The following is a 17,888-nucleotide window of genomic DNA, read 5'->3' on the forward strand; positions in this document are numbered from 1 at the left end:
AAATTTCAGGAAGTTAATTTCCCCTCAGTCACCTTCAACCATAAGGGGCAGGACTTGGAAGACAAATAACCTAGTTTCCTCACCACTCAGGGGGATAATTCTAAGGCATGGTCTACAGTCTCTCAGAGAGTTCCATAGGGAGCAAGTTCCAGCTGCCCACAGTAACCCACTCACCAATGTGCTTTCCTCTCACTCCCCTACCAGCTTCCTGCAATCATCTCCCAAATAAACTACTGGCACCCAAGTTCTCAGCCAGGGTCTGCCTTCGGGGGAACCCAAACGGACATACAGCAAATATTACCAACTTCACTTCTGTTGCCCAAAGTAACTCATATTTATTAACTAGCCCAGTTAAAGAAAAACTTCAAGTAAACATTATGAGTCATCCAAATTTAACTAATTTTACCTAATACTAACTAAGGCCCTTAAGGAAAATCTATATAAAGACTTGCACAGTACCTGCTTTTCAATCATGGCCTTTTCCTGCTTTTCTTTTTCTTGTTTTTCCTTTTCTTGCTCTTCTTTCAACAGCAGCTCCTCCTTGGCCCTCCGCTTGGCCTCCTCTGCCGCCTTCCTTTTCTCTTCTTCCTCCTGCCGCTTCTTTTCCTCTTCCTGCTTACGGGCTGCTTCTTCTAGGCGAGGTCTTTCCTCCTCTGCCTTTCTTTGCAATTCCTCTCTCTCCAGCCTTTTGAGAACATAACTGATGTTAGAAGACAACGACGAAGTGCCGAAAAGGTAAACTACCAAGAGCTGTGTGCCAACAGTAGAGCATAACACGCGACACTGTCACAGACACATGCATGTGAGTTAGCATCCACTTAAGAAAACGACTCATCCTTCCCAGAAAGCCGCTCCAGTCCATACAGTTACCAAAAAAATATTAACCAGGGTGGACTTTAAATTCTGTGATACCCAGAGTAATAATGTATTGATTTGTGAACAGACTGTAATGAAGACACAGATGTTCCCTAGCCAATTTACAAATGACCACAGCCCCATCGTTCTTATTTAATGAGAATTCCTTAAAAGCTGAGTAGGATAAATATTTAAAACCAACTTAAACGCACTACCAAATGTAAAATGGATAGTTAGTGGGAAGCAGCCGCATAGCACAGGGAGATCAGCTCGGTGCTTTGTGACCACCTAGAGGGGTGGGATAGGGAGGGTGGGAGGGAGACGCAAGAGGGAGGGGATATGCAGATGTATGTATACATATAGCTGATTCACTTTGTTATACAGCAGAAACTAACGTACCGTTGTAAAACAATTATACTCCAATAAAGATGTTAAAAAAAAAAAAAACTTAAGCTAGAAAAACAAAACAAAACAAAAACCTCGAAGTGTCTCAGTGGTCACATCTGTGCCAGTCAGCAATTTGAGAGCAGTGACTAGGAGCTCAAAAAGTTCACTTTGGTTTTAATTAGTATGTGACTTCTGAAGCAGCAAATGGAAGAAAATGCTCAACAGAAACTTGACATTTAAGGAATTAAAGCATCTATTTTCCATTTATTTTGGCATTCTTTAAAAAAAATTTTTTAGCTTTTATTCTTTGCTAAATGAAAATTAAATGGCATTTAGACATTTTTCATCCACAGATGAATGGTCAGCGATGTAACGATAAAGAGCTTAAGCAGTGAGGGAAAACTCTGTAAAGTCTAAGTGCTTGTTTTTACATTTCTAACGTTCTTCCTGCTCACGTGTGTCACTTTCCTCTTCTATGAAAAAATGTGGATAACTATACTCATTTTGCAGTGAGTTGCTGACTGGCAATGTGCCACACGGGCAAGACCAAGACTGCATTCTGATTGTGCCACTTGCTGTGTGCCCCTTCCTTGGAAAGTCACTCAACATTTCTGACGCCCATTTAAAAAAAATGGGAATAACTATATTACTGGCTCCTCGACATCACTGTGGGAATTAAATGAGATAATGCATGGGAAGCACTTAGCACAATGCCTGGTCCTGGGCAGATTCTCAAATGCTAGTTTGTTTTACAATTTAAAATGAATGCTCTCTTCAATTCCCAGTGTCCTTTTAAGCGCATCTATAAATCTGTATGTTTTTCAGAAATTACCTTTATTTGGAAGCATGTATCACTGACTTACTGGGGCGCTGGTATATTGTTATAAATGATCAAGACTTAAAAACAACATCCTTCCACCCTAACGGTTGGCTTCAGGAATCACGGAGGCAATTAGCCTATGTGCCACCAAAGAAATATTTTAAAAGGTAAAAAAATACACAAAGACATTAGCCTAAAACTACAATGGGACATGACAAGTATTCTATGTTCGCAGAGGGTGCAGTGCCTAAAAGCTGGAACAACTGAAATTACTAACAAATATTCTGGAGAACTTTGGAGAAGAGCATTATGGGGTCTAGTCAGAAAGAAACTCACCAGTTCTTAGATTCCTCAATGAAAGACTAGGATGCCCAACACAGGATTATAAAAACCGGATGTGTCAATAACAAAACTTCTCCCAAGGTTAATCAGAGCACTGCTTTAGTATTTCTCTCTCTTTTAAGGAGCCAGTTGTGACTGTCTCAGAGAAGTTAATACACAAAGGAGACGTATATAAATTAACCCACAAGCTACTTCATCCTTAGGATCTGAAAAGCCACTCGGTTTCTTCCGTTTTACCATGAGGACTTCAGAGGTGCCCGATGCATAGCCATGCAGTAACGCATCCTCTCAGCCCCTAGGTCTCCACAATCCCCGTCATCACCCACAGCATGAATTCCTCCCCACAGGCCCATAAGCCCCTACAGACAAAATTCCCTCCATTTAACCACACTCTGCTTCCCCCAAAGTAGCTAAGAACTGGCTTTCCCTGTGTGAAACCAAGTCTCTCAAAATCCTCTCCAAGAATAAACATTCTTTCTGTCCCTGCTTAACGAACCGGAGAGGACACGGCTGTGTCATCTCCCCGGTGCCCCTCTGCTGCAGGCAGCCCAACCCCACTGCCCTTGCCGTCATACCGGCTCCCTCCGGAGCTCACCAGACCCACGTGTACTCCTGTCACCCACCCCAAACCTACCCCCCTTCCTCACCAGGTAGAAAGTACCAGAAAACTGTGCACTGTAGTCATCATTCAGTGGATGCATCCCTCATCCCCGTTCCCGGCCACCGGTGAGGGTCTTCTGTGTAACGACCCCCATCTCTCAACCTCCAGACCCCGGCCCCCTCTCGTCCCACCCTCTCACATTTGCACCATGTCCCTGACACATGTTCAGTCTCAGCTCGTTCAATCTCCGGATGAGTATGTGGGTTTCACTTTCTCCCTTCCTTACGTGCTTAAAAGTTTTCACTTAAAAAAGCTTAACCTTCGATGTCCTAACCTTCCCCTTCTTTGATCTGCCCTCACCCGTCCCTCACCGCCTTCTCTCCTGACCGGCCCCGGGCAGCTCTGTGCCATCCCTGCATCTGCCCTCTCTTCTCTCAGGGTCCCCAGGCTGCCCAGCCACTCCTGAGCATCTGTGGGATGGCATGGGGGCCACTCTGGGCCCTCCTGGGTTGTCAACACTGGTTGGAGTAAGGCCCAGACAAGGCCAACTGGTCATCTTTCCCTGGACCTCAGCCGCCACGCCAGCCATCCATCCTCATCTCCCAGACCCCCAGGGGAACAGTCCAAACCTCCACTTCTCCACCGTCTTCCACATCCTCCTTAGTCGACGGCATCAGCAACCACTTTACAGAGAAGACCGGGGCCACCTGATCTGGGCTTCCTAAACTTCACTCCTCTACAGCATTCCTGCTCAGAAAATGTCCCCTTTCTTCTGCTTAGATGCAAAGGATTATAAATGCCACCAACCACACTATTAATTCCACATCCTCCCGCACCCGAATTCCTTCCACCGTCCCCCTCTCTTCCTTCCATCGCTTTGCCCTTCTACACGGACCTTCCCACGGCCTGCAAAACACTCAGGCCTCAGGCATCCCAAACAACTCTCCTCAGTCTCCTCTCCCCTGCATTCTGCTGAGGTTCAGGGCCTCCGCCCTCTCACCTCGGCCAAGCTGCTTATGTCTCCACCCCTCTCCATGATTTCCCCCCAAACCTCCATTCATGTCCTAAAGCCCAAGACCAACGGCCTTTCCCCAGCCTCGACACGTCTCGCAGGTGCAGGCGGCATTCGACTTCCCTCCTGTGAGGGCCTGGCTCTCCCTTCCTGACTCGGCCGCCACCCCCCGCGCCGGACGGGCCCTGCCTGCCCAGCTCTTACCCCGACAGCCCACCACCCGGAGGCTCAACCGACGAGCTGCCAGGGCTGAGCGGCGCCAGGACCTCTGCCCGCAGGGCCGGGCCCGGGCCACCTCTTGCACGGACACCGAGCTGCAGCCTGGCTATGCGACCCTGCTGATGGAGGGTGCCTAACTCAACTACCTTTCCACTTGGGCCCACAGCAGCTATCTTAACTTCTTAACGTGACTCATTTTGGAATCCCAGTAAGATCTCTTTGCTTCTAGTTTCTGCCAGTGCCTTCCCCGGGGCGGACCCAGGGTCTAGGGTTTCTTGCTCCAACTCCAAGAATCCTGATTTCTATCTTGGGCCATCCACGAGCCCAGGTGCTGTGCCCTGTTCTGCATGCTTCCAGGAGAGCCCCAGGGTCACTGCTAGCGGGGACTGGACCAGCGTTTGCTCTTCTTCCGGGCCCAGCTGTCTGGACACCTTGTCGGCCCTTCTCTGCTCTGAGCAGTCTCGTCCCTGACTCTGATGGCGTTTTCCTCACCAGTTTGTGACAGTGATTGGCTTTCCACGGTTTGGCTCAAGTATCTTTATTTTCTCTATATTCTCTCATCTGGCAACTACATTTGTGTGGCTTCAACTATTGACTCTTAAGCACAAAACAGGCGTGAGGATGATCTTATTCCAAGAGGTGTCCGCTGTGTTCCAGGCCCTGGTTGTGTGGTACTGTACTTTCTCACCTCCCACGTGGTGCTAGCAAAGCTTCATATTCTGGCAAGAGAGAGGAAAACTGATTTTGGGTCGAGTGTATTGCTCTCATTTTTACCTAGGCCCCAGGCTTCAATTCCATTTCTAATCACCTGGATATCTTGCAGGCACCTTAAACTTAGTTTATCTACAATCACATGGCTTGTTTTTACCCTCTGAAATCAATTCCTTCTGTCCTTCCTTTATCTGTCATTGGGTGTACCATTCTCCTAAGTGCTTAGAATCAAACCTTGGCGTCGACTTTGAATGGGCCCATTTCTGCTGAACCCGCCTTCTCTCCTCCAGCTCCAGCTCCAGCTCCATCACACTGCGCTGCCTTCTCTTAACCCGCGATTGCAATGGCTTCTCAGTTGGGCCTCTTCCTCCTTCTCTACCTTTCCTGTATGTTTACTGAGCGCCAGCACCAGTGATCCAAAGACGGTATCCCGGCCTTTTAAGGTGCTTAGTTGGGGGAAGTAGGCCTGTGAACAAATGAGGAGGCTCTGTGATCAGCCGACCAGCCGGGCTGGGTGGGTGAAGAGTGGGAGAGGTCTGTTCTCTCCCAGGGGCAGGGCTGGAAAGGCTTGCAGACAGGGAGCAAGGCTTGACCCGAGTCGGAGAATGGAAAATGTGTCTGGTGACAGGGAGCTCGAGGCCACGGGAGGCAGCGTGAAAGCAGATGAGGAGGTGTGGAGCTGCAGGGGACGGGGGTGCTCAGGCCGTGGCAGGCCTCCTGTGGGCAGGGGAGTCACTGGCTTGTTAAAGGACAGGAGCAGGACAAGGACACTTATTGGAGAACAGGCACTGGGGACACAGTGTGGACAGTGGATGAGCTCCGGGAGACCTAGAGCAGGGAGCTCAGTGCGGACGCCACGGACACAGTCCAGGTGAGAGACCACAGGGGCCAGAGCTCAGGGGGGGAAGGGAGACGAGAGAGATGCTAGAGGCGGCCGAGACAGACCTGACAGGGGACGGGATACTGAGGAGGAAGGAGAGGGGAAAGTTGAGAGCTGGCTCGGACACTTCTGATCTGGGTGCCTGGAGACATGGAGGACAGAGCTTGTGAAAGGAAAAGGAAGTCTGCGAGAAAGACAGTAAGGTGTGCTTTGGAAATGCTCAATTTCAGATGCGTGTGGGACACACTTACAGGAAAGCATAAAGCAGTTGGAAATACTGCCTGCAGGTTCTAGACCAGTGCTAGCCAATAGACCTTGCTGTGATGAGGGAAACGTTCTGGAGATTTGTGCAGTCCGATATGGTAGCCACTAGCCATGTAGCTACTGAGCACTTGAAATGTGGCCATACGGCTGGGGAACTGAATTGGACTTGATCTTAGTGTATTTCCATTTCGGTGGCGGCCTGGGACTAGAGGCGGTGGTACTGGACAGCACAGGCTCAGGAGGCATCAGTACACATGTGTGATTTAATGCCTCCCTTGTACCAGGAAGTACTGAAGGTTTACAGAGCAAGATGAAATTGGCTTCAGAAATAGATGGTAAAACGAGGCAAAGAAAAGATGAGGGTAGAAAGGGAGATGAGAGCAGAGTTGGGTTAGCACCCCAAATGCTGAGCATGAGGACACTGTGTGAAATGCGAGCCCCAAACTTTCAAGCCAGAGGAAGCCGGCAGCGCGATGGGGGCGCGGGCAGGGCAGGAGGGCGCAGCGCTGCTCGGGAAGGGCTTGTCAGGTGAAGCTGGCCAAGGACTGAGGGCTGGGAGCCCAGGTGATGTGTGAGGGGCTGAGCGGGAGACAGAGGAGACTGAGAAGGAGAGGCCAGAGAAGCAAGGGCAAGCGCAACACGGTCAAAGCCAACCAAGAAATGGATTAGGAGCCTGGCAATTAGGAGGCATGCTGAGTGTGAGGTCTGCAGACTGAGTGTGAGGAGAGGAAATAGAGACAGGCAGTACAGTCAATTCTTTGAGGAGCTGCGCTGTGAAGGAAACGGGAGAGGCTGCTGGCTGGAAGGCAGAGAGCTGCACCTTCCCTAGCACAAGCTACAGGCACGCGACTCACCTGCTCAGGGCCTGCACATCCCGAGCCCTGTCACTGAGGTCCTGCGACTCATCTTCCTCTCCTGGGACCTCCCTTCACACATCCTGCGGCCCACCCAACCCAGCCCAAGCACACCACTCAATAAAAAGACCTGCTGCTGTTGACCAAAAGGTTGGAGGTGGGAAAATCATCAGAGAAGTCCAGAGTTCGAAGAAGGAACCAGCCAGACCTCCCCCCTACCCCTTCAAAAAAATAAATCAGCAAAAGTATAACGACAGACCACAAAAGACTTGCCAAGGTCACTTAAGGATGAAGAATATTCTATTACTGATTAAACTCAGCGCCATGGCTGAGTGAAGCACGGCAACATGGCTGGCTCCCTGTCACGTTAAATCCTCTCAACAGTACTGGACTGTACTCTGTGATTATCCTAAGAGCTTCCTTTATCAATTTAATGATAAAATCTACCTTGCCCTTCAACATGCATTTCTCTCTGAATACTAAGACCAGAATAGGCAGAACTGTCTGTATTTTGACCAAGTGCCCCAGGGGCCAATGCAGTGGTTCTCAAACCCTGGTGAGCTACTGAAGCGGGACACGGCCTGGGCCTGTGTATTTTCACCGCAACCCCTGACTGACTCTGACACCCTCCGAAGTTTAGGGACCACTGCCATGACATCTTCTTTCGTGCTCCAGGATGGGAGTCCCCGTACCTCGCGTCTCAAGGACTATGAGGTTGGCTTCGGCCCCAGCTAGGAGCCTCTGCTCAACCCTCCTTTCTCTTACCTGGGGGTGAGAGTTAGAATAATTTGGGGGAAAAAAACATGATTCAGGAAGCAGAATCAAGACGTCTACATCCGGAACCTCCTGTCTTTTCAGGGAGAACCTCATTCTATAAACAAAACTCAAACACCTTTGATAGCTCTACGAGGCCTGGCTGGTCCTAGAGTCCATGCTGAGAACAGGGGCTGTCGGTAACACTGAGATCCAGGAGCTGGGAGCGTCCGCGTGGTCTGAAAAGGTCTGAGCACCCCCATACCTGTCTTGCTCTTCCTTCTCCAGACGTTCTTGCTCCTCCTGTTCCTTCTGCAGCCGGGCCTGTCGTCTCTTTTCGGCCAGCATCTTTGTGGCCTCTCCTGCATCAGTGGTGCCCGCTGTGGGCTTCCACGAGGCTGTGTTGGAGGAAAAGATCAAGGGAAATCAAATAGTGACTGCACTCACACAGCAGCTACCACTTGGAATTGAAAAATCCAACCCAGTGGGTGATGGGAAATGCTGCCAGGACCAGCACAATCAGCCACCAAGGAGAGAGGCTGCAACAGGCTGGCTGTGACCCTGGATGCATTCCACCATGGAGGGCAGTGGAAAGGCGACGGGGAGAGACAGGGTCACCAGCAAGTCCCAAGGCAGCCACCACCGCTGCGCCGATCTGGGTGAACTCACCGCAGCTGTCATGGAAGCTTCAAGGACTAAAGGAAGACCCGCTCTGTGGGAAGGGCAGATGCTGGCTGGATGCAGCTGAGCACCCCCGTGGGCTTCCACAGCTAGGAGCAGCGTCAGCCCCTCAGTCTCCTCTGCCAGGAGACCCTCAGGAGAGCGAGGGGAAGGACCCGGGGCGACATGCAAGCCTGAGAGAGCGGCACGAGGGCATGGAGTTGTCTCCGGGAAAAATCCCCGTCTCTTCCCCAAACCCAAGACTCCCGCGTGGATGGAGTCAGAGGGAGAACTGGCTGGGCGAGGAGGGCCTACCTCCACCGCCCTCGGCCTTCCCTGCCGCGGCCTCATGCTTCTCGGTGGCGTGCCTGTCTGCCACGTGCTTCTCTGGGGCCTCCTCCCCAGGCGGGCCGGCTGCCTGCTGAGCCAGGGCGCCCTCCCTTTCCTTGTTGCTCTTCTCTTTCTCTGCTTTCTTCTTGGGTGTTTCCTGGCCAGAAAAGGCGGGGAAGCGGTACTTCACCGGAGACCCTGGGTATGGCGGCTTCACGTTCTTTGGAGACTGTGGATATGCTTTTGAAGTTGCCCTGGAAAACCAAAACCACGCCAGAAGATGATTACCGGGCCTGACCACAGAACCCTCTGTTCCAAAGATACCTGGTTCCAAAAAGTTGAACAATTTCATCCTTCAAGGGGAACAAATGTAAGGCGGAGCACACACTCAGAAGTCCCTGAAGTAGGACTTCCCTGGTGGCGCAGTGGTTAAGAATCCGCCTGCCAATGCAGGGGACACAGGTTCAAGCCCTGGTCCAGGAAGATCCCACATGCCGCGGAGCAACTAAGCGCGCACGCCACAACTACTGAAGCCCGCGTGCCTAGAGTCCGTGCTCTGCAACAAGAGAAGCTACTGCAACGAGAAGCCCGCGCACCGCAACGAAGAGTAGCCCCCACTCGCCGCAACTAGAGAAAGCCTGCGCGCGGCAACGAAGACCCAACGCAGCCAAGAAATATAAATAAATAAGTAAGTAAGTAAGTAAGTAAGTAAGAAGTCCCTGAAGTATTATCACCCTAACAGGAACATATGGTATCTAGAAGATGTCCCTGGTGGAAGGGACAATATTTTAGCAAGCCCAGCCAATGACGTCATGTCCGAATTTCACTTAAGTTTGACGACAACATAAGAATAAAGTGTTAGGCATTTTCCTACCTCCTCTTTTTAGAGGAGCACCAGGGTTGGATCTGGCTTCAGCATATGGCAATGAACGACCCTGCTCCCATTTTTTTCTATTATGGCAAAAATACAAACAACATGAACTTTACCATCTTAACCACTTTGAAGTGTACAGTTCAGTGGCATTAAGTACATTCACACTGTGGTGCAACCATCCCCACCGTCCATCTCCAGAACTCTGTACTCTTTAAACACTAACTCCATACTCCCGTCTCTCCCCAGCCCCTGGCAACCACCTTGCCACTTTCTGTCTCCAGGAATTTGACAATTCCGCATACCTCATAGAAGTGGAATCATACAGCATTTGCCCTTTTGTGTCTGGCTTATTTCCCTCTGCATAATGTCTTCAATGTTTCTAGTTCCTTTTTTTTTTTTTAATTCACCTCTACTGAGGTATAATTGACATCTGGTTCCTTTTCAAGCTCTGAGAAACAAAGTCAGCCAAGAGGTGGGGACAGGGGGTGTCTTTTTGGAGGTTCCTAAGGTTTAAAAGACTCTCTCCTGCTACTGGGAAGACGCAAAACGTGAGGGCAAGCCCGTGTCTACCCAGGGAAACACCACTTTGTTAAAATGCAGGACCCTGTCTTACATCTGTTGGAAGAAGGTCCATTACAGGTGTGCTGGCCTAGGCCTGGCTCCTGGTGACGTAGGTAACAGCCTAGCTTCAGTTGCCGAGGGTACCCAAAGTTCGCACAGGGGTGCGACATTTGTACAGAGTACTTTTAGGAAGAACATAAAGTAATCTGTTCGTAAATTACGCATTGTCACTCTCAATCCTGTAGCAGGCTGAACCATATGAAATTGCTAATGTTCAACCATTTTTGATCTATAAAAACAGCAATAAAAATGGCAACTCAACGTAATATTAAAGGCCAATTTCTCACCAGAGACCTAAAGAGTTTCCTAATCAGATCCTGGTGGTAAGGAAAAAATATAATCAGATCAATATTAAACTTGGTCTTGAGCTGGAAAATAATCCTCAAGTGGTATGTGGACTGGAAAAGATGCAGGCCAGTTTTCCAATGATGCTCTCATGGTAAAAGCCCAGCTCCGGGTGCCAAGGAGAACACGTTTTCTCAGTTAATGCCAGGCTGAGGGCCACACAATGACCCAATGAATACGACTTGAACGTGATCTGAATTTTAAAAATTCAGTTATTTCAGCATCAACCATTTTACTGATATGGAATCAGTCCAGATCCCACTTCCATGGTGGACTGTCCACCCCTCTCTGGCAGTCTGCTCCCTAGCTGGACCACTGTGACCCCAGAAAGAGTCACTTCATACTCGCCACACCGACTTCCCTTGTGCCACCATTCTGTTAGGCCTGGAGCCACACAGAACCCCCGTGACACCTCGTCCACGTGGACGGTGCCTCCTCTTTGCAGACTGTTCTCCCTCTGCCCTGGGGCTCAGCCAACTCAGGCCCCACACCTCTTGACAAGCAGGCGTTTCTATATAACCCTGGTTTTCTATTTTTGTTCCTAGACCCTAACCAAATAAAAGCCAGGCACAGAATCCTCTTGCTTCCTCCATATACGTATGCATATGTACCAGGGTTTCTCAATCCTGCCATGACATTTGGGGCTGAATCATTCCTTGTTGTGGAGCTATTCTGTGCACCGTTTAGCAGCATCCCTGGCCTCAACCCGCTAGATGCCAGTAGCAATCTCCACTCCCCCCGACCCACCACAGGTGTGACAATCAAAAATGTCTGCAGACATTGTCAAATGTCCCCGCAGGGGCAAGATCACCCCCAGCTGAGAACCACTGAGGTGAGACATACATATAGCGCCCCTCACGCCCCTTCTATCTGTATAAAGCAGGTAAAAGTGGTGCTGCTCTGGTTGAGGGGCAGTGTCCTAATCCCCACGCCCCCCGAGGCCCGCCTGTGAGTCTCCTGAGAGCCCTGGCTTGAGAGGGAATCATCAGTGCCTTCTGTGTTCAGACAGCCAGGGTTGCACCTGGATCCCTCCCCCAGTGATCTGGAGCTCACACTTCCTCTAGCACCCTCCAAAACTGTGTCCACACTTCCTGAGGGCTGTCTGCACACCAGCCCCTGTGCTGCTAAGTGTATTTGTGTATGTATGTGTGTATACGTGTATGTCTCTTTTAGTTGTCAAAAACTGGTATGACACAGGTACTATTATTAGGGTCACTTTATGGACGTAGGAAGCGGGCTTAGAGAGGTTAAGTAATCCACAGAACTGCGGTCTGTGCCCACGACTCCCTGACTCCACTTCTTCCAACTTGGCCCTACTCCCTGTGTCGCAATGGTGGCTAAGCCAGAGCTTGGGGTCACCACGATCCCCAGATGTTCATTTTAGACCTGGCACAGAGTAAGCACACAACAGCTGTTATATCGGTGTTAGTGAAACATATAAAATAAAAATCCGAATTATCCTCACAGACAAGAACGAACCAAAAGCAGGAGGAAGAAATAAAACGGGGGAAACCACAAGCCCCGCTACCTCATGATGACAGCGCTCCATTAAGCATCATTTTCCAATCAGCTGCAAAAACCTGCATTTAGGTTCAAACAGCCTGTACCACCATACAGCAGGGGATCTTCTTCTTGGCAACACTCTCCTTCCACGCCGTCGTCTAGGGCCATACTGCTGCTATAACCACCAGGTGGGTGTCTTAAAGGACCTGGTCTAATGCACTGAGGCGATCAAAACACGTCACTTACTCCCTGGAATGTCAAGTGCATGCTCTGTGCAGCTCCGGTCCAACCACTGTGCAGGGACGGGCAATGGCAAACAATTACTCCTGGATGTGGGATTTGGAGAGAGAGGCAACAGGAAAGACTGCTATTTTATGGTAGATGACGCGGACAGAAACACCTTCTCCTCCCGTAAGCATTCCTATCTTGACTCATTAAATAGGAACTTCTGCTATTGAAAGGACTGGCAAAAAGCCGTTTGCTCTTCTTCCTTGCCCTCAACCTCCTCCCCAAGGAGTGAGGCATGACTTCTCTGCTTGGTGAGACAGAGCAGAGGTGCTGGGCACCCACTGCCCAGTCCATTTGAGTTCTCTCGGGCACCTGCCTGCAGCGAGCGCACATCTGAGCTTCCCTCAGTGGTGCCTGAGAGGTGGGTTCCCCCCGGGGTCCTAGTGCAGGAGCCTCTGCTGCGCATGGGCAGACACGCGAGGAGCTCTTCTGCAGACCCCACTCCCACCAGGAGGGTCCCCGGGGCTGGACTAGGGGGAGTGGGTAAGGGGCCTGAACTGGCTGCAGGCCCACTTCATTCTATAGTCTTGCCTTAGTAGCAGAATGCCAGCATCTGGATCCCAACACGACCCCAGGGTCTGGTCTAAATGGCTCACTCACGGAAGGGAATGAGCCCGATGCCAGTCACACCCTCAGTCAGTGTGCCCGGAGCCTGTAAGAGGGACATGCAGGGCAGGACTACAATCCCAGGGGGAAAAAGCTGGTTTGCCCTGGGTGTGAGAGGTTCTGACAGCCTCAGACCTACTCAGCCCTGCTCAGCCTTGCTTCAACTTGCCTTAAGAGAACAGTCACGCGTAGGTTCTGTTCACACCACAGACTGTAAGGTTCTGTTCTAAATAATACTGGGCCAATTATCCATGAGCACACATCTAAAAATAATTGCTACCTGAAAAGTAAGGGTGAATTATTTGGGATAAAACTCAACATACTAAGGAGTCCATCTACACATTCCCCTACCCCAGCCCTTGCCCAATAAACAGAATAAATGAGAACGCACACACACAGACCTCGTACGCACAATACAAACATGACCTTCAAATTAGAGAAGTGTAGGTGAATCATTGATTTTTTTAACAGCGAATGACCAAAATACAGAATACAATCTTAGAAGTTCCCTCCAGATCCATAGAGTTTCCTGTTCAACCTGCCTCACTACTTCCCTACGTGGATGTAGCACATTGCCCGCAAGAGCTGCTGAGCGTGGGAAGCTTGAACCCGGCAATGCTGGTCTGTCTGGCAGACCCCGAGGCTCTCTGGTCTCCTGCTCACACCACTTACTGCAAGCCAAACGAAGTCTGGCAAAGCTACTGTTTCCCCAATTTCCTAGAAATAGATATCTTGGCTGATGAAAGAAATTAAACACAAATTAATCAGGGAACTCACTGTGCTTTCATAGAGTTTTGTTTTTAAGTACCGTCTCATCTATTTAATAAGGGTCTATTTGGTCACCACAATAACCCAGTGAGGAAGGTAGGAAATTACTACTAACCATATTTTAGATAAGAAAACCAAAATCCTAAGTGCTTAAATGACCTTTCCCAAGAGGTGTAAACAGATGAGAGAGCCACGTCACTTGATTTTTCATCTTGCTTTTTTATAGCTTTTCCACTCCAAGTTTTAAAAGTTCAATACTTCCAATGATTAAACATCTAACAAAGGGAATTCACAAATTTTGTTGGGGTGGTAGAGATAGGCCTTCCTGATGCACAAGGCAGGATTATATAACCTTTTGAGGTTCCATGACTGGTAGGAAATACGAACAAACACCTCTGTAAGTAGAGCAGCAGGAAGAACTCTGGGGAGAGGGCTGTCATGCTTCTGAACGTAAGTTTACTGCAAAGCAGATCCCCAAAGGACTTTTTTCACCCCACATCTTGGAATCTAGTTCTGTTTTTTCCAAAGCCACTTAACTCCAGGCACAGTGAACACAGCCCACCCACAGGATGGGAGGGGTCTGTGGCCTCGTCAGCACAGCTTGGCCAACATTCTGAGAAGTCTATTTGTCAATGGACCCATTTTACTATTTACTTTCCAGAGAGAAAAAGAGCAATTTTATACCACAGAAACCTGTGGATACCACCTTAACCCAGTGATCAAAGTTACCATCACCAGTAATGAAACAACTTGACATCATGGCCTCCTGATAAGATGCGCTGAGAAGGAACCAACATCCCTTCCACGGGATTCCTGCCCCAAATGTATAACCTGAGTCTAATCATGAGGAAACAGCAGACTGACTCAAACTGAAGGTGAGTCCTCAAAAAAAAAAGAAAAAAAAAACCGGTCTGTGCTCTTTAAAAATGTCAGGGTCATAAAGAAAGGCTGAAGAACTGTTGCAAGTTAACGCAGTCTAAGGAGACAAGACAACTAATTGCAATGTGGGACGCTGGGTTGGATTCTGGACCAGGAAAAAAACTGTTCCAGAGGATCTCACTGGGACAACAGGCAAAAGTTGCATACAGTCTGTAAATTAAGTAACAACGTCATGTCAAATGTTAACTTTTCTGATTTTTCACAATTGTACTGTGGTTATACAAAAGAATGTCTTCATTCTTAGGTATAAAGGGTCATGATGTCTGCAACTGATTCTCAAATGGTTCTTGGAAAATATGTGTGTGTGTGTGTGTGTGTGTGTGTGTGTGTGTCTATGGAGACTATGTGAGAGTGAGTAGGGGATGGGAATGATGAAGCAAGTGTGGCTAAATGCTAACAGGATGAGTCAAGTTCTAGTCTTGCAATTCTTCTATAGGGTTGAAATGATTTCAAAATTAAAAGGTTTTTAAAAATTGGTCTAAACTCAAATTATCCTCTACTACGACGGACAAATACAGGACAAGGACTGGGTGAGCAGATAAGTATGGCTGTGAGGAGGGGGTATAACTTAACATTTTCAATTATCCTTTTCAAGAAAATTTTCAGGTAAGAATGTAAAAGCCTATTTGAGAAGGATGGTGGTAACACAAACAATAGTTAAATTGTCACTGCAGGGAGCCCTGATCCACTGTAGACGCTCATCTGTGGGCAGGGAAAACCATGCCACCCATCTACAGAGAAGCCTATGAGAATGGTGCTCGGCAAGGATTGATTAAATGTCCTCAACCGCCAGAGAAATAGGCTGGCTCCAGGAGCCTGTGATTCTGAGAGGGAGGTGCTTATTTGGGGCCATCCATACAACTTCATCTTAATTTTTTCCCTCATGTGGACTATCTGTTTTGTTTCTAACGCATGATAAAATGAAATTAACCTAGATTCCTGATACAAAATTGATCTCAGGTAAGCTATCTCTGAAAGTCATTATCTTTGGCAGATTATATTTTCTAAAGATGGCCACAATAATATCTCCTCCCATCCCACATGATCTTCTTGAGTTTATTTTTCCATCCCATTGAATCTGAGGTGGTCTCACTGCTTTGACCAAGAAACTACAGCAGAGAAGGAACACTGTGCCAGTTCGGGGCATAGTCCTTGACTGGGGTTAATGGGCCATCATCCTTAACGGGCCATCTTGGACCTTAAGCTTAGTCGAGCCCTAGGTTGTAATTTAACTGTAGCACCAGATGACATTGAACTGTAATTGCACGGAAGACCCCAGAGGTGAGAACTTCCCAGTGAGCCCATGTCAACCCACAGAACCACCACACAAAAGACCCTAAGAGAGACCCTCCCGGTAAGCCCAAGTCACAGAGCTGTGAGAATTAATAACAAATCGTTGTTTTATGCTACTAAATTTTAGAGTCTATTACAGCAGCAAGGGATAACGGACACATTCCCCATCATAATGACCAAACTAACTTAGAATACATTTCTAAGAACCTGAAACCATGAGAGAACATTTCACACTGAAGAACTAGGGGTACAGGCAGCACCTACACACAGAGGGCAGAGACAGGCTGGGTAAATGCACTTGACCACACTTGATTTCCTTTCTCTAGGTTACAAGAAGAAAGATATGCTCCATCCACATCTTTGAGAGTCTTGCTGAAGCTAGTTTTTTAAAACCCATACAAGTACCGGACAATGCCAACCAACAATGAAAATAAACTTGAACACTTAAAAGAGCAAAGCCATTAATATGCACAGCCGCCTACAGTGACTTAATTGATCTGAGATCCGGGAGGGGAACAATGTGCTGTCAGAGCCATTCATCACATGGCCCGTCTGGGTTTCTGGATGGGAGTTCAAAGTGGCTAGACCCCCGCCCCAGGCCATTCAAAGCCACGTCACTTCCAGTGCGCTTTAAAGATCACACACTTGGTCTGCACAGAGGGAAAGATGAAAATGCCACTTTGCTTGGGGCTTATTTTGTGTGACACCATTTTAAAAACCAAGTGTTTCTTTTTCATCTTTCTTTAATATTGAGTATACAAAAGAATATTTATAAAATACGAAAGGTATGAAGAATGATAAAACAAATGTTCACACATGCATCAACTAGCTCAAGGGAAAGACATACTATGCCAGGATCTCCCATGTGCCCCTCCCTGAGCCCATCCCCAACTTCCCACTCAGAGGCCATCATCACTCTGCATTTTATGTTTGCCATTTTCTTAAAATCATTTTACCACATTTATATTCTTAAAAACACACTGGTTTTGCAACATCTAGGACCTCAGTATACATGGAATCAAACTGCTGACATTCTTCTACAACTTCCTTCTCGACACTGCGTTCCTGAGATCCACCCACTGGTTGCGGGCAGCTGCAATCCACTCTTCTTCACTGCTGTATAGTTTGGTTGGATTTTCAGAATATACTTACAGTCTACTTGACTTTCCACATTTCTCAGACCTGGCCCATACCCAGTGTGGTTCAGCCGCTAATTTTCACCCCAGGGAGAAACTAAATTTCTTTCTGAACATTTTAAAAATCAAGAAACGTTTGCTATTCCTTAGACCTCTCAACTTGGTAATTCTGATTTAGAGGTGCCCGAGCAACTTCTATTCCCAGGGCACCTCATAAAGAGAGAAGGATTCTGGAGTTTGACAGTACACAGGCAGTCCAGCTGTGTTAGTGTGTGCTATTTTTCCTGCCTGTGTTAGAGACAACATGTATGGGGCTCTAAAAATAAAAGCCAGTCCATTAATTTCTCTTTGTTGAAAGTGGCAGGAATACCGTGCAGCATGGTACAGAAACCAGCATCCCTCATCGTTTAAAAATTCCCCAAGTGAAATATACAGCACAGAAAAGAGAATGTTTAAGAAACTGATCAGCGGGAGAATAAACTGATGAATGTCCCAGAAGGAATGAGGAGGCAAAGGGCCTGAGTCCTCAGGTAGGTTTGGCCCCAGCATTGCCCAGACCTGCCCGGACCACTCTGCCTTCCAGGTCCGCCTTTCCCCCCTGGCTAGCGTCCCACAGACTCATGTTGAGCGCAGACTGTGCAACAATAAACTGAGTCAGCCCCCGCCCTTGCGGCAGCCTAGCAGGAGATAATCAAGCACAGTGAGGCACAGATCAACTCGGCCTGCTCCCTCACCTCATGCAGGGCGCTCTGCTCAAAAGTCACCTCCTCAGAGAAGCCTTTTCTGACCACCCGATGTAGCTCCTCCCCTCCACCATCCTCTGCCAT

At 48.5% G+C, this 17,888-nt stretch overlaps 1 protein-coding gene across 7 annotated transcripts in view; it reads right to left on the minus strand.

Moving 5' to 3' along the window:
- MAP7D2 (MAP7 domain containing 2) overlaps positions 1 to 17,888 on the minus strand; it is a 97,793-nt gene that overhangs the window by 9,236 nt on the left and 70,669 nt on the right. For all 7 annotated transcript variants that reach the window (XM_061178544.1, XM_061178543.1, XM_061178541.1 and 4 more), the window contains 3 exons: positions 8,674 to 8,942; positions 7,964 to 8,096; positions 460 to 685 (listed from right to left, as the gene is read on the minus strand). In XM_061178544.1, the coding sequence (XP_061034527.1) occupies positions 460 to 685; positions 7,964 to 8,096; positions 8,674 to 8,942 (628 nt within the window). The remainder of the gene's footprint in view (positions 1 to 459; positions 686 to 7,963; positions 8,097 to 8,673; positions 8,943 to 17,888) is intronic.

The sequence above is a fragment of the Eubalaena glacialis genome, chromosome X (genome assembly GCF_028564815.1).
Source record: "Eubalaena glacialis isolate mEubGla1 chromosome X, mEubGla1.1.hap2.+ XY, whole genome shotgun sequence".
Lineage (NCBI taxonomy): Eukaryota > Metazoa > Chordata > Mammalia > Artiodactyla > Balaenidae > Eubalaena > Eubalaena glacialis.